General features: G+C 36.9%; 2 protein-coding genes across 6 annotated transcripts in view; one reads left to right on the forward strand and one right to left on the reverse strand.

Annotated features, from left to right (window-relative positions):
- SNAP23 (synaptosome associated protein 23) overlaps positions 1 to 12717 on the forward strand; it is a 35657-nt gene that overhangs the window by 16530 nt on the left and 6410 nt on the right. For all 3 annotated transcript variants that reach the window (XM_019935355.3, XM_033851552.2, XM_019935356.3), the window contains exons 2-5: positions 3958 to 4059; positions 4635 to 4676; positions 5092 to 5140; positions 5890 to 6007. In XM_019935355.3, coding sequence (XP_019790914.1) covers positions 4003 to 4059; positions 4635 to 4676; positions 5092 to 5140; positions 5890 to 6007 — 266 coding nt within the window. In that variant the 5' untranslated portion in view covers positions 3958 to 4002. The remainder of the gene's footprint in view (positions 1 to 3957; positions 4060 to 4634; positions 4677 to 5091; positions 5141 to 5889; positions 6008 to 12717) is intronic.
- Positions 1 to 12717, reverse strand: part of LRRC57 (leucine rich repeat containing 57) — a 27871-nt gene continuing 15154 nt past the window's right edge. Inside the window, exons 7-8 of one of the 3 annotated variants that reach the window (XR_012330071.1) lie at positions 7151 to 7405; positions 1 to 342 (exon numbers count right to left, since the gene is read on the reverse strand). The gene's annotated coding sequence lies outside the window, so the exon portion shown is untranslated. Of the gene's footprint in view, positions 343 to 7150; positions 7409 to 12717 lie in introns of all 3 variants that reach the window. The other 2 variants (XR_002176424.1, XR_004525143.1) reach the window with 2 other exon arrangements.

The raw sequence follows: 12717 nt of genomic DNA on the forward strand, positions 1-12717 counted from the left end.
TGGTAGAATATTTTAATGCAAAATCCTTGCCTTCCAGTATAAACTGAGTTAATACTTTATAAAATCATTCTTATATTGGTCTTTTCAGGAATCAGTGATTTAAAGTGCTATTTCTTCATTACTTCCTGAGTATCCCTCCATTTTTATCAATGAAGACATGTGGATCTCCTGTTGATTAAGTTCTGAGTCCTTTTTACTTTGTATTCCTTCTTCCCAGTAGTATTATTTTCATTTTCTAAATTAATGTAGATATTTTTCAGGTTCTAAATTATTATAAAACAGATGAACGCCATGATTACTCTGGTCTTTCTAGTTCTTCCTTCAGTTTAACCATCTTTGAGTCTGTGGAAGAGATAAGATTTCATGGTATTACTATAGAAAGTATCTGAAATTTTGAAATGAGCCATCAGGTAGAGTGCTTAGCCTATATTCTTACATTCAACAGTTCTCATATCTTATTAAGGGGTGGTACATCCAACAGTAAGACTATTTACCAGACCATGAGCTAGCCTTGGTTTCAGAGTTGATCCAGCCTTGAATAATAAATCTGCTCTTTACTCGGTCACCTTGGGCAAATTACTTACTTAAACTGAGCCTTAGTTTCCCCACCTATAAAGTGGTATAACAGACATAATGACATATATAAATAACTTAGATGGTTATATGATACATAGTACATGCTCAGTGAGCATTTCTTCCTCCCCTCTCCCCCCAAGGTTTATAATAGAAAAGAAATTAAGAAAGATAACTAGGAGTCTGCTAGTAAGCCCAAATGAACCATAGTAAGGGAAATAGGGTGTAAAGGCAATGAGAAAAATCTTGCATTTTCATCTCAAAGGCGCACATGTAGCGTAAGTTCCCAGGAGCATTGGGAAAATGACACAGATATTTAATCTATTGGGTTATACCTAAGAAAAGTGAGTTTAATGGGATCTTTGTGTCAAGTGATGTTTCATTTTTCCTTCCCCGCCCCTTCTCTAATTCTCTTTACTCTACCATTCTGGATAGCCTTTCCTGACTGCATGAGAAAAACTTCTGGAGATAATAAATACGAGTAAAGCTATATAGCTAGTTCTAGCTTGCACCCTGCCTGACACTTCTGAGCAGTTTAGTAAAGGCTAAAAGAGCCTAGGGAGTATTATTCTTTATCTCTCTTTGGCCTTCCCCTTACAATTCTGCTTTGTCTCACTTACTCCCATTTACTATAATAATGTGCTCAACATCCTCAAAAATCCAGAGTAGAGAAGTCTTAGGCAGCTCTGTCCTGATATCAGCATGCCAAACATGTGAGAACTTTACAGAAGTCTGTTTCTTGTTTGTGTGTCATCTGCTCAGGGAGGGAAAAAAAGAAGTACTAGGCAGCACTTTGAGTTCACTTAAAAGGTGTGTCCTAAAACATGGCACCACTGCTATGCCAGGAGTGACTCTTCACATCTGCTTCCCAGCTATATCTGCCTTTTTTTTTTTAATCTGCCTTTTTGATAGTTAAAGGCAAGGACTCTTGGAATCTTTAAGTTTGACAGAGGTCAGTTTTACATTCAAGCCTCTCTTTGAACCTACATGGAGTTTTGCTCATAGTTACTAGGAGAATAACAGATATTGACTTGTAATTGGCAAGAATCACTTCTAGGAGTAGAATTACAAAATTATACAGTTTGAGAGATCTGAGCTTCCTTACTCCCAAAATATCTTCCTACCCATAGTACACTATATCGGAAAACCTAATCGGGATGTCATTTCCAGATACTAACTGATTAGTGTGTATTGCTTTTCTTAACACTTTCTGCTCTGTGGGGCATTTAGGAGTTTCACGTGAGAGGGATAGATAACTTTGGAGCGTACCGCCTAGGAAGGACAGGCTTTGAAAGGAACCTTGTGTGGGAAAGCACGAGACTGCCTGGGCAGGCAGATGGGGATATTATAGAAAGGAAAAGCATACAAAAACGGTGGGAGGGTACAAAGGAACTTCCTTTTCTTTTTATAATTACAACTATGAAAGATTGACAGAAGAGAAACTGTAGCATAATCATATGTGTGATTAAAGCTAAAGTCTCATAAACAATTAGCAAGGTAATAAAGCATGTGGTTCTGTTTATGCTTATATCTAATGAATGATCAGTTCTTAATTTAAGAGAGGCCTTTATATCTTGATTATGTATCTTAGTATATGAACCTTTTGGCAGAGCCACAGTCCTACTATGGCATACAAGCTATGAGATTAAATTTGCAACTTTTGGCAATTTAATAATTTTAATAACAGTAGTTTTATGAACATTAATGTCTTTAATCAAGGCTCAAAATCTTAATTAAATCCTGAAATGGTTAGCAATGACAGTAGAATTATAAACAAGGCTCTAAATGTAATGCCTTCCTGTCCTAGGAATGGGATATTGTCGCTTTTTGTTTAGATGGTTCTAATAAAAGTGTTGGTTAGCTACGGATGTGACTAAAAATATCTGTATGTGACCAGCAGGCCATTCTAAATCATACACATGTAATGGCAATTTTTGGTTTGTGGTTCTAGTGTTGATCTGAAGGCTTTGTGCTACTATTACATGTAGCTTTGTTTCTAAGATCCACTTAAATGAGCGTACATCTTGTTTTTCTACTTATTTGTTCATTCAGCACACATTTACTGGGGTACGAACTGTCAGATCCTGTTAGGTGTTAGAGGTACAAAGATATAATAAAATCCTTTCCCTCCAAGTGTTCAGTACTAAGAAGTTAACAAAGTTCCCTGCTCGTCAGTGAGTGTACTCCATGGCAGGATTTCTCAACCTGAGCACTTTGACATTTGGGGCCAGATAATTCTTGTTGTGGGACTGTCCCAAGGAGCATTATAGGAGGTTTAGCAGTATCCCTGGCCTCTACCAACCAGATGCCAGTAACATTACTCCTCCTTACCCCCCCCAACTCCTGGCAATCAAAAAATTCTCCAGACATTGCCACATGTCCCCTGGGGATAAATCCAGAATGTGAACCACACTTTTATATGTGTCATTGAGAAAGGGCTATGGTAAAATTGGTTTTCAAATTTTTAATAACGAAGCTAGCAAATGTAGTAAAAAGAAAACAACCTAGGTAAGTCACACAGTGCTTATTACTCCACATGACTGCTCAAAGAAGAATACTATACAACAGTGTATCGCTGTTAATATTAGAGGGCAGGACTCTTGGAATCTTCACCTATTAAAAGTTTTATGTTAAAAAAAAAAGTTTTATGTTGCAGTTTGAATGTCTGTGAGATCACTTCCTGAGTTACTATGAGTTACTAAGTTACTAAGTATAGAAGAATAATTGTACAGTTTCTTAGGGACTTCACTAAAATAACAGACCATACAGTAATTGGAAAGGGAGAGTCTACTCTTAATAAAAACTAGGTCTTTTCTGAGCTCTCTGTATCAGCATTATCCTTTTCTTGTTAAGAATGAAAGTATTTCATTTTTTCCAATGAGTAGCCTGGACAACTGGCACATTTTTAGAATGTTTCCTGTGCTTTGCAAGCACAGGACTTTGAATTTGTTACTTTACTAATGGAACACTACCTAACTTCAACTTCTTCACCTTATTGCTTTTCCATATTCAGACAATGTACCAAGAACATTGTACAACCAGGAATTCATTTTAATAGTTTCTTGAAGCTTGTCTTCTAGTAATGCCTTCCTTCTCAAAGTAGAAGGACCACTTTCCTATTAGAAACAGTGCTTCACTGGAAGTCCTGAAACCTGAGTTTTAGTTTCACCTCTGGTAATAACTAGCATTTAAGCATTTACTTACCATCTCTCAGCCTTAATTTCTTCACCTGAAATATAGATAGATAGGTAGATAGATAGACAGACAGATAAATAGATAGGGATAAAGATAGGCTATTTTACTGTGTTTTCCAAGTATCCTAAATTCCATAAATATACACTCTTTGCTCAAACAAACTTGTTTTTTGTGTCCTTATTCTTACAGAATATCCACATTTCAGTTTCTCCACCTATCAAGTTTTAATTCATCATGGATAATCTGTCAGCAGAAGAAATTCAGCTGAGGGCTAACCAGGTTACTGATGAGGTAAAGGTTTTACTTGGAATAAGTAATAATTCTCTTTCAGTTTTCACAGTGGAAGGATGAGAGGACCTTCTTAGAAGACCATTTTGGCTTCTTCCTAGTCTCTTTATATCAAAGAATGCATTTGCTCTAGAGCGCCATTACTAGCTCCTTATTTTTTCAACTCATCAAAAAGCTAAATAAGTGAAAACAATTTGTATGTTTTTTTTGTTTTTTTTTTAGTCATTACTGAACAGTTACTTACAACAAAGATATTCTAGATTTGAGGAATTCTGACATTTAATTTTAACAGAATTTTCTAATATCTGTGTAATATACCTAGATTTCTGCTTACATTAAATTTTTTATAAATCCCATTAACTTCACCTTCCAAATTTTCTCTTAAGGACCATCTGTTAGGAAGAAAGTAACCAAAATTATAGTAATAAGCTTTCTTTTTTTGTTTTAAAGGGAGAGGTGGGTGGGCTGGCAATCTTTAAAAATAGAGTAGCATTATGAATATGGCCTGTGTTCAGATTTTGGGCGGGGGGGGGTAAGGGAATTGTTGTAGAATGCTGAAACTCTGTGTTTTTTCCTAGTCTCTGGAAAGTACAAGGAGAATCCTGGGTTTAGCCATTGAGGTAAGAAGGTGTTTAATCATCAAGTTAAGTATAGTAACTGTATAGAAGGGATTCTGATAGCACAGGCTGGAATTACTGTTAAGAATCAGAAGGGTATTGTATCAATAAGCTTTATTATTTGAAACCAGCAATTGCTGAAATTGTCAAACCATGCAGTAATGGGCCTTTTTGTTTTTCTAATTGATAGTATTGGAATATGACAAGGAAGACAATTCACCATGAGTCTGCGACTTATTTTGGGGGGTTAATATGTTAAAGTGTGTTGGTTTGGGGAGATTAGTTTCCTCTGTAGCTCTAGTCCTCTGAGAAACTTAAGTTTCTAATGATTCTCTCTTGCTGTTTTTCAGACTTTGTAGGTTCTGTTTCTGTTTTGTTTTTATTTTGCTGTGCTCTCAGCGTTTTTCCCTTCTTTTAGTCTCAGGATGCAGGAATCAAGACTATCACTACGCTGGATGAACAAGGGGGTGAGTTGCAGTCATTGGCAGAAATTCTTGATTTGATTTAGGATGCCAGAAAGCCTTTTCAAATCAGCCGTGTATAAAATTAATTAAGCCTTTGGGAGTACCTTCCCTTTGTAAGATAAGAGTGACATTTTACTTCTTTTCTGCTGATTTGAATTATATCATGTTTGTTGCCTATTTGAGGTGGGGGCCACAATACCCCATTGTATACCAAGTATTTATTATTTAGCAGGGCTTATTGTGTGTATTGGTCGTACATGAACTAGACATTATGATATTTTTGCACCATTTTCAGAAATCAAGTTAAGTCCTTAAATAGGTCAGATTCAGGCAGGCTTGGAAACATTCTGTTTGATTTGGCCCTGAGCAATCTGGTCTAGTTTTTATTAATCTTATGACAGCCTTCAGGTTTTGAGCCTATCCAATAATAGAAATGTGGGGGATCTGGTCTAGTCACAGTACACTTAATTTGGTTGCAGAAGTGATGTCTAAACCAATCCTCACATGCTCCTATTATACAAATTTCTTTAGAACAAATCTTTCCACAGTCAGAGGCCAGGTGCCCCAGGATCAGTATGTGAAAGACTATTTTCATTCTGGACAGTCTGTAATACCATCTGGCCCTGATACAGTCACTGTGATGGGTTATTGGTGGATTCAAGGTTAAAGTTTTTGCTGTTCCATCATAATGGCGTTTTCTGGTTGGCACCGTGAATGTAACACAAAATGTAACTTCCACAACTTATTCTTAGAACAACTAAAACGCGTAGAAGAAGGCATGGACCAAATAAACAAAGACATGAGAGAAGCAGAGAAGACTTTAACAGAACTAAACAAGTGCTGTGGCCTTTGTGTATGCCCCTGTAATAGGTGAGTTGATAAATCAAGACCTTTTTCAAATAAATCTAAAGTGAGAGCACACCCCTCCCCACCTCCCAATAAGTATGACAGGGCCTAAATAAGGAACTTTGTTAGATCAAGTGAAGCTGTTTCTCCTTCAGTCAGATCAAACTTTTTGTATAAATGGGCATGTTCACTGCAAACCATCGCTTAAATTTGATCAATCTTTCGATCAAGTCCCAATTTCATTTTTTAATAATACAAGAAAAGGTTAGGAAATATACATCTGGGTAATACAGAGCAGGATAGAATTAGTGTCTTTTCCCTTCAAATAAGGAGAATTAACAAAATATATGTTCTGTGGTAGGCACATGAGGGATGGTCAAGGGAATAAAGGACTTGGATCCTGGCTTCAAAAGACTTACCAGGTGGTTGGCTATATGAGAGAGAATAGCAAAAAGTAAGAACTATATAAATCTAGGGCTAGATCATGTGATACCAACTGAGGCTAAAGGTATAGAACTGATAAAGGTTGGTTTGGAGACCATCTTATAGGAGAGATAGGACTTGAGATGGGCTCTGAATGACTAGAAAGATCTGGATGGACATGAAAGAAGTGGGAAGACATTTCCTGTGGAAGATTTAATTTAAATAAAGATTACAGAGGAGCTTGACTTAACTGTACTACATGATTCACATAGATGAGAAGTGGAAAATAATACATAAGTAGGCAATAGAGGAACTTTGAATGCCAGCCTAAGGGGTTGATTGATTGGAGTATATAACTGCACACCAAGAAACTAGTTAGGAACCTTTTGTAAACTAGGCCTGTGGGGTATAACTTTATCATCAAGATTAGAGAGAAAAATGTAAGTCAAAAAAATTCACGTTAAATCAACTGATTATATATCAAACATGAAGAAGGAAACATTAAAGAAGACTCTGAAGATTTGAGGCCTCTAGTAAACTAGGAGATGAAAAGTCTTCAAATTATTTGTGTATAGTATATGAGATTATACTTGACAGAAAGGAATTCATTCTTTTTAGTGACTTTATTATTAACATTTAAATTCTCTACTTAATCTTGGATAATACAAACTCCATGGTGTTGACAAAAGTACATGTATTCAGACAAAGATGAGGAGTCATTAACAAAGCAACTTTGAACTTTACCTTTGGCTGAAATGACGTTGTCTGGAGATTGAGTGACTATCCTTTCTGCTGAGAGTATTCATTTTTAAAGAGCTTTGTAAGCATTACTGCTTCCATCCAGTTGTCTCAGCTGGTGTGGTAAACCAAAAATGAGATACGAAGGTTTACAGACTCTCAGCATTTGTTTACTCCTCAAAGGAGTTAGGAATGGAGGAGGTTTTGCTCTGTCATGCTTTCAGATAAGTGTTTCATGTGACAGCATTCTCTGTGCCATTTCTACTGGAGAAAATAGAGTTAAATTACTTGTTGGTCAACTTTAGTGTTTGTTTTGGGCATAAGAAGCTAAGAAAGACAAGTCTGTTGACCTGTTTAGACCTTGGTTGACTCTCCAAAAGTGCATATTTTAATAACTATGACCTGCGAATCAGGGTTTAGCAGATTACTTTCAGCAAACAAGTTTGAAATGCACAGATTTTTTTAAATCTAAACTCTTTTTTTAACTATGTTTTGCAAACTTACTTGCACTTTTCTCCTGTGTTCTATGTACCCTCTTGGAAGAGTTCAGGGGAAAAAGTAAATGAACTTCATTGAGATACATATTAAGAGAAGAGCAAGGAAGAGGAAGTCCTCCCTAGAACCTAGAGCAAATTATCTCTGATGAGTAGGAAGAGCAGGGAATAAGGTGGTCTGATATCATAAAAAGTGGGAAATGGAGCTACATAAGTATTAATTTTATTTTTCTTTGTGTACTCAGACAAGCATAGGCAGGATTTTCTTGGACAGTCTGAGAGAGAAGGTAGAGTATGGTCCTGAAGCAGTCTGTCGTCAGCCTCTAACCTCAGCAGAGCCCTTTCCTAGTGGGTCAAGAGAAGAAAGCACTTCTTAACAGTTGGAATCAAGGGGCTCCTATAACAGAACACTTGTTCTCTGAAGAGGAGAGAGTAGTGTTTCACTTTAAATATTCCGATTTTAATTGCCTCCCTTCCATCCATCTCTCCTTTACACCATTGAGTCCTTGCCCTCTATGGTATCTCTTGTCCTCAGCTTTATCTATTTTCACTCCTGCCAGGGGCGTGATCTTTCTAAGCTTAATCTGCTAATCTGTGTTTCAGTTAGGCTTATCATATAAATAGCCATAACATGAGCTTCTTAAAGGCAGAGACGGTATCTTAGTCTTCTGTATAAAGCTAGTACTAATTCTGGTACTAGTAATAACAACTCAGGTCCACAGTCTCCTATCTGCCATTTAGAAATCTAAAAAACTCTGAGAGCCAAACGTTTGTTTTTTTCGGAATGTAGTGCCACAACTTATTAATTAGGCTACGAGATGTAACCTGAACTGAAGCTATTTAATAGTCTTTATTACACTTAGCATAAATGTTAATCTGTTTCACTGCAGAAATATTGATGTATGTGATTGTGTGGTACTGCTCAAAATGTCTCACATCCAAAGGTTTGCATGAGAGTTGTGAGCCTGTATATTAATTTAGGCTCTTACTATCCTGAGCACTTTAAATTTAATCCTTACAATACCCTTAATATGAGATAGTTCCTCTTATTATCACCATTTTACATATGGGGAAACAGAGGCATAAGGAGGCTACACTAACAAGTGGAAGAGCTGAGATTCAAAACCAGGCAGAGCCCTAGTTTTTAACTGTATGCTACATTGCTTGACTGGCAAGAAAAGAATGAACCTTTTTGTTGTTGCTTTTGTTAGATGCATTACTATATAGAAAATGTCTTGAGTAGATTTGTTCTTTGAGATTTCTTTTTTTAGTAGTATTCATTAAAGCCATATCAGCAGATCTTTTTCTAATAAGACATGGAAATAGCTTCACTTAACAGAACCCTATATTAGAAGCGAATTTTAATTTTAGCTAATTCTTTTTAAAGGACTACTAGAATTTGAAAACAGACTACCAGGATTAAACTTTAAAATTGTGAATAAATGTCATTCTTTTAGCTTGCTACTATTTGAATCCTAAAAGCAAAATAGAACAGATCCTTATTAAAAATCCTATATCTTTGTCAGTAAGTTTGGGGTTTTTTTGTTTTGTTTTGTTTTGTTGTTTTGGCCGCGTCACACTGCTTGCGGGATCTTAGTTCCCTACCAGAGATCAAACCCAGGCCCCTGGCAGTGAAAGCACCCGAGTCCTAACCACTGGACCTCAAGGGAAGTCCCTTTGTCAGTAACTTTGATAAGTTGTAATTCTAATTAACGAGTTTAAAAAGAGGCAGGTTTAAAATGGGAAGTCTCAGAATAGTAAACTGCCTGATGTCCCACTTTAACCATTGTCAGACAAAGTATTCCTCTGTCTTAACCTGCCTCTCTTCATTCTGTGCTTAAAATGTCAAACATATTGGCACATAGTTTGAAGATAGGTTGGTATTTCTGGACCACTTACTAGAGAAGTTGAAAATTGGTACTACAGGTTTTATACTATTGAATCTTACGTCATATTAAAATGTAAATATTCAACTCTGACTAGTTAAAATAAATATTGAATTACTGTATTTTAGTCAACATTTGAGTGCTTCCTCCATCCTACTCACTCGAGATACAAAGTATTTGCCTTCTCTTCATGTTAATTTTCATAATTTTAGGACAGAATATCATCATTCAGACTTTCTTAGGAAAAACGAAGTATGCTCTGGTTTAAATAGTTTTCATGTTTTTCTTTTTATCTAGATTCTCAGATGTTGGTTGTTTCTATGAAACCAGGCAGGAATTTAAATGCATTATGCTTTGAAAACTAAACCTGTTTCTGTTCTGTTTGATTGGCATTCACTGTTTTCTGCATTTCATTCTCTCACCTAATCTCTTCCTTTCTAATATGCTTACTAAAAATGAAGATTTAACATCAGAAGCTGAGCTCAGTAACTGATCAAAGGGAACTTTAAGATGCAGTCTTGTGGCGCAATTTGGGCTGTTAACCTGCTATCTAAAGGTGATGCTTCAAATGGCTTTTCTGTGCATGTGCATGGATTTTGTGAATGGTAGAGACTCTTAAAAGCTGTGCTGTGGTGTGTAATGTAAAGTGAATTTGTTCTTGATGAGTGCTGTCTGCCAGAAGATGGATTGACGAAAGGATCTTAATTTATAATACCACCCTTTGACTAATGGCTCTGATACTAAGTTTTTGCTAAAAAACACTTAAGATTATAAAAGTAAAAACACCCCTAAAGTTTCCTAAGAAGTTTTAAATAGGTTGATCTTTGTAGAGAATTGCTGCATTCTAGTTCTGATCAAAGGCAAGGGAATTCAGGCTAAATACATAGACTTTGATTTCAGCTTCCTTTCTTCTGTTAAGTTTTCCTACTCCTTTCTGGTTCCAGAATCAGTATTTCCTCTCTTGAAGTATTGCTTCTAATGATTTTGGATTCCCCATGATTTAGGCCACTACCAAATTGAGGAATTAACTGCCAATGTAAGTCATCTTAAATGCCATTTGGAACAAGGTGGGATATAAATTTAAAATGTTGCCATATCTAGTTATCTCCTTTTTTTAAATGAGGGTTTACCCTCTTTGTATATATTATCATCTGTTCCATAATACCTATTATGTCATGTGTTAGCTTGCTGTGGTTTCGTACTGAACTAATGCAGAGCTAACTAATCTTAATTTTTTTATGGAAGTTAACCCTCTAGTCAGCCTACTGTTTATTATAATGTTTGACTCCTAAATTTTGGATCTTTATGGGGACTATGAATACCATGGTTAAATGTTAGAAAATTGTTTGATTTCTACCCTTTGTTTCTTGCCCTTCTTTTTCTTCTTTCCTATAACCTGATCACCTCTCTCCCCACCCTCCGCCCCCCAGCTTGGGCTTTCTTTTTGCTATTTTATTCAGTTAGTACTAATGTTGACAACCAAAACTCAAAAAAGAAATTGTTAAAGTTACTGTGTTCATATCCTGATACTTGTTTTCTACATTTATAGCAGCTTCTTAAGGGATATTTCAAATTCTTATTTCAAACATGCCATTTTTGAATGTGATATTTATCTGAAAAAATGTAGTAGTTAAAGATTATTAAACTCTTCAAAACTGACAGTCAGGGGTAAATCTAACTTTCTAGATGGAGTTCTTAATTGCATTAAAATCTACCACAAATTTGCTTAAGCATTTTATTATGAAATCTAATTTCTTCCCAGAGGGGCTGTTAATTTTGTTATGCAGAAGAGTTCTGTTGCAAATCAGAACCATTTCTTTCTTACTGTAGACCAGAAACAACCCTGGCCTAGATGTCTTTTTTTTTTTTTTTTTTTGCGGTACGCGGGCCTCTCACTGTTGTGGCCTCTCCCGCTGCGGAGCACAGCCTCCGGACGCGCAGGCTCAGTGGCCCTGGCTCACGAGCCCAGCCGCTCCGCGGCATGTGGGATCTTCCCGGGCCAAGGCACGAACCCATGTCCCCTGCATCGGCAGGCAGACTCTCAACCACTGCGCCACCAGGGAAGCCCTAGATGTCTTTTTATATAGCTATATTCCAACTATATTCGGCTGCTTGTAGATCTCAAAGCTAGGGAATGTTAATGGGCTATAAGAATAAACATGCCAATTGGTAATCTGTGCAATTAAAGACATGAACTTTTAACTAAGGATCAGGTTGAGTTGAAACCAAAGAACAAAAATATTTGTCTGGGCTTCCCTGGTGGCGCAGTGGTTGAGAGTCCGCCTGCCGATGCAGGGGACACGGGTTCGTGCCCCAGTCCAGGAAGATCCCACATGCCATGGAGCGGCTGGGCCCGTGAGCCATGGCCGCTGAGCCTGCGCGTCCGGAGCCTGTGCTCCGCAACGGAAGAGGCCACAGCAGTGAGAGGCCCGCATACTGAAAAAAAAAAAAAAAATTGTCTAATGCTTTACAGAACAATTTTACATCTATTATCAACAGCCCTGTGACTTATTAAGTACTGTTATCATCTTAGTTTTACATATAAGGAAAAGATGCTCAGAGATGGAAATTTGCATAAGGTTCTGTAGCTACTGAATGACAGGTCTAGGATTGGGATTCAAGTCAATTTACTCTAAATCTTGTGGCTTAAAAAAAAAAACCTTATGTATACGTTCACTTCCTCCAGATTAATTCCTCAGTGTCCCAATATATAGTAATACTAAGGTGTACTACCATAGTAATCTAAAATATTCCTTCTACAACAGATTGGATGTCTCTTAGAACAGTGTTTCTTTTCCTGGTTGGGCAGCTAAATGATCTATTGAATTTAAATAAAATCATAGTTATAACAGAAGATTCCCAGGCTCCATCAGACAAAAATTGAAGTAGAATTTTCAGAATGTAGCCTGAAATACACATCTGTGTATTCAGAATCATCCAGGTCACTTTGGTGCTCAGTCAAGTTTAGGAAATGCTACCTTTTAAAGTACTTAAGACCCTTTGAAGGAAGACAAATTAGATTAAAACCATTGTTTTTATTAGATACTCAGCTCTCTGACAATGCCCTTAAAAACAGGTGTCTTTAAGGGTTTTACAACTCAGTGGGAGAAGCTCCAGGGTAACAGCATGTGGCAGGACCTTGAGCAAGCAGAAGGCATTATTACCTGGAGTAGAGATGCTGAAAGAGACATGG

This window comes from Tursiops truncatus, chromosome 2, assembly GCF_011762595.2.
Source record: "Tursiops truncatus isolate mTurTru1 chromosome 2, mTurTru1.mat.Y, whole genome shotgun sequence".
Taxonomy (NCBI): Eukaryota; Metazoa; Chordata; class Mammalia; order Artiodactyla; family Delphinidae; genus Tursiops; species Tursiops truncatus.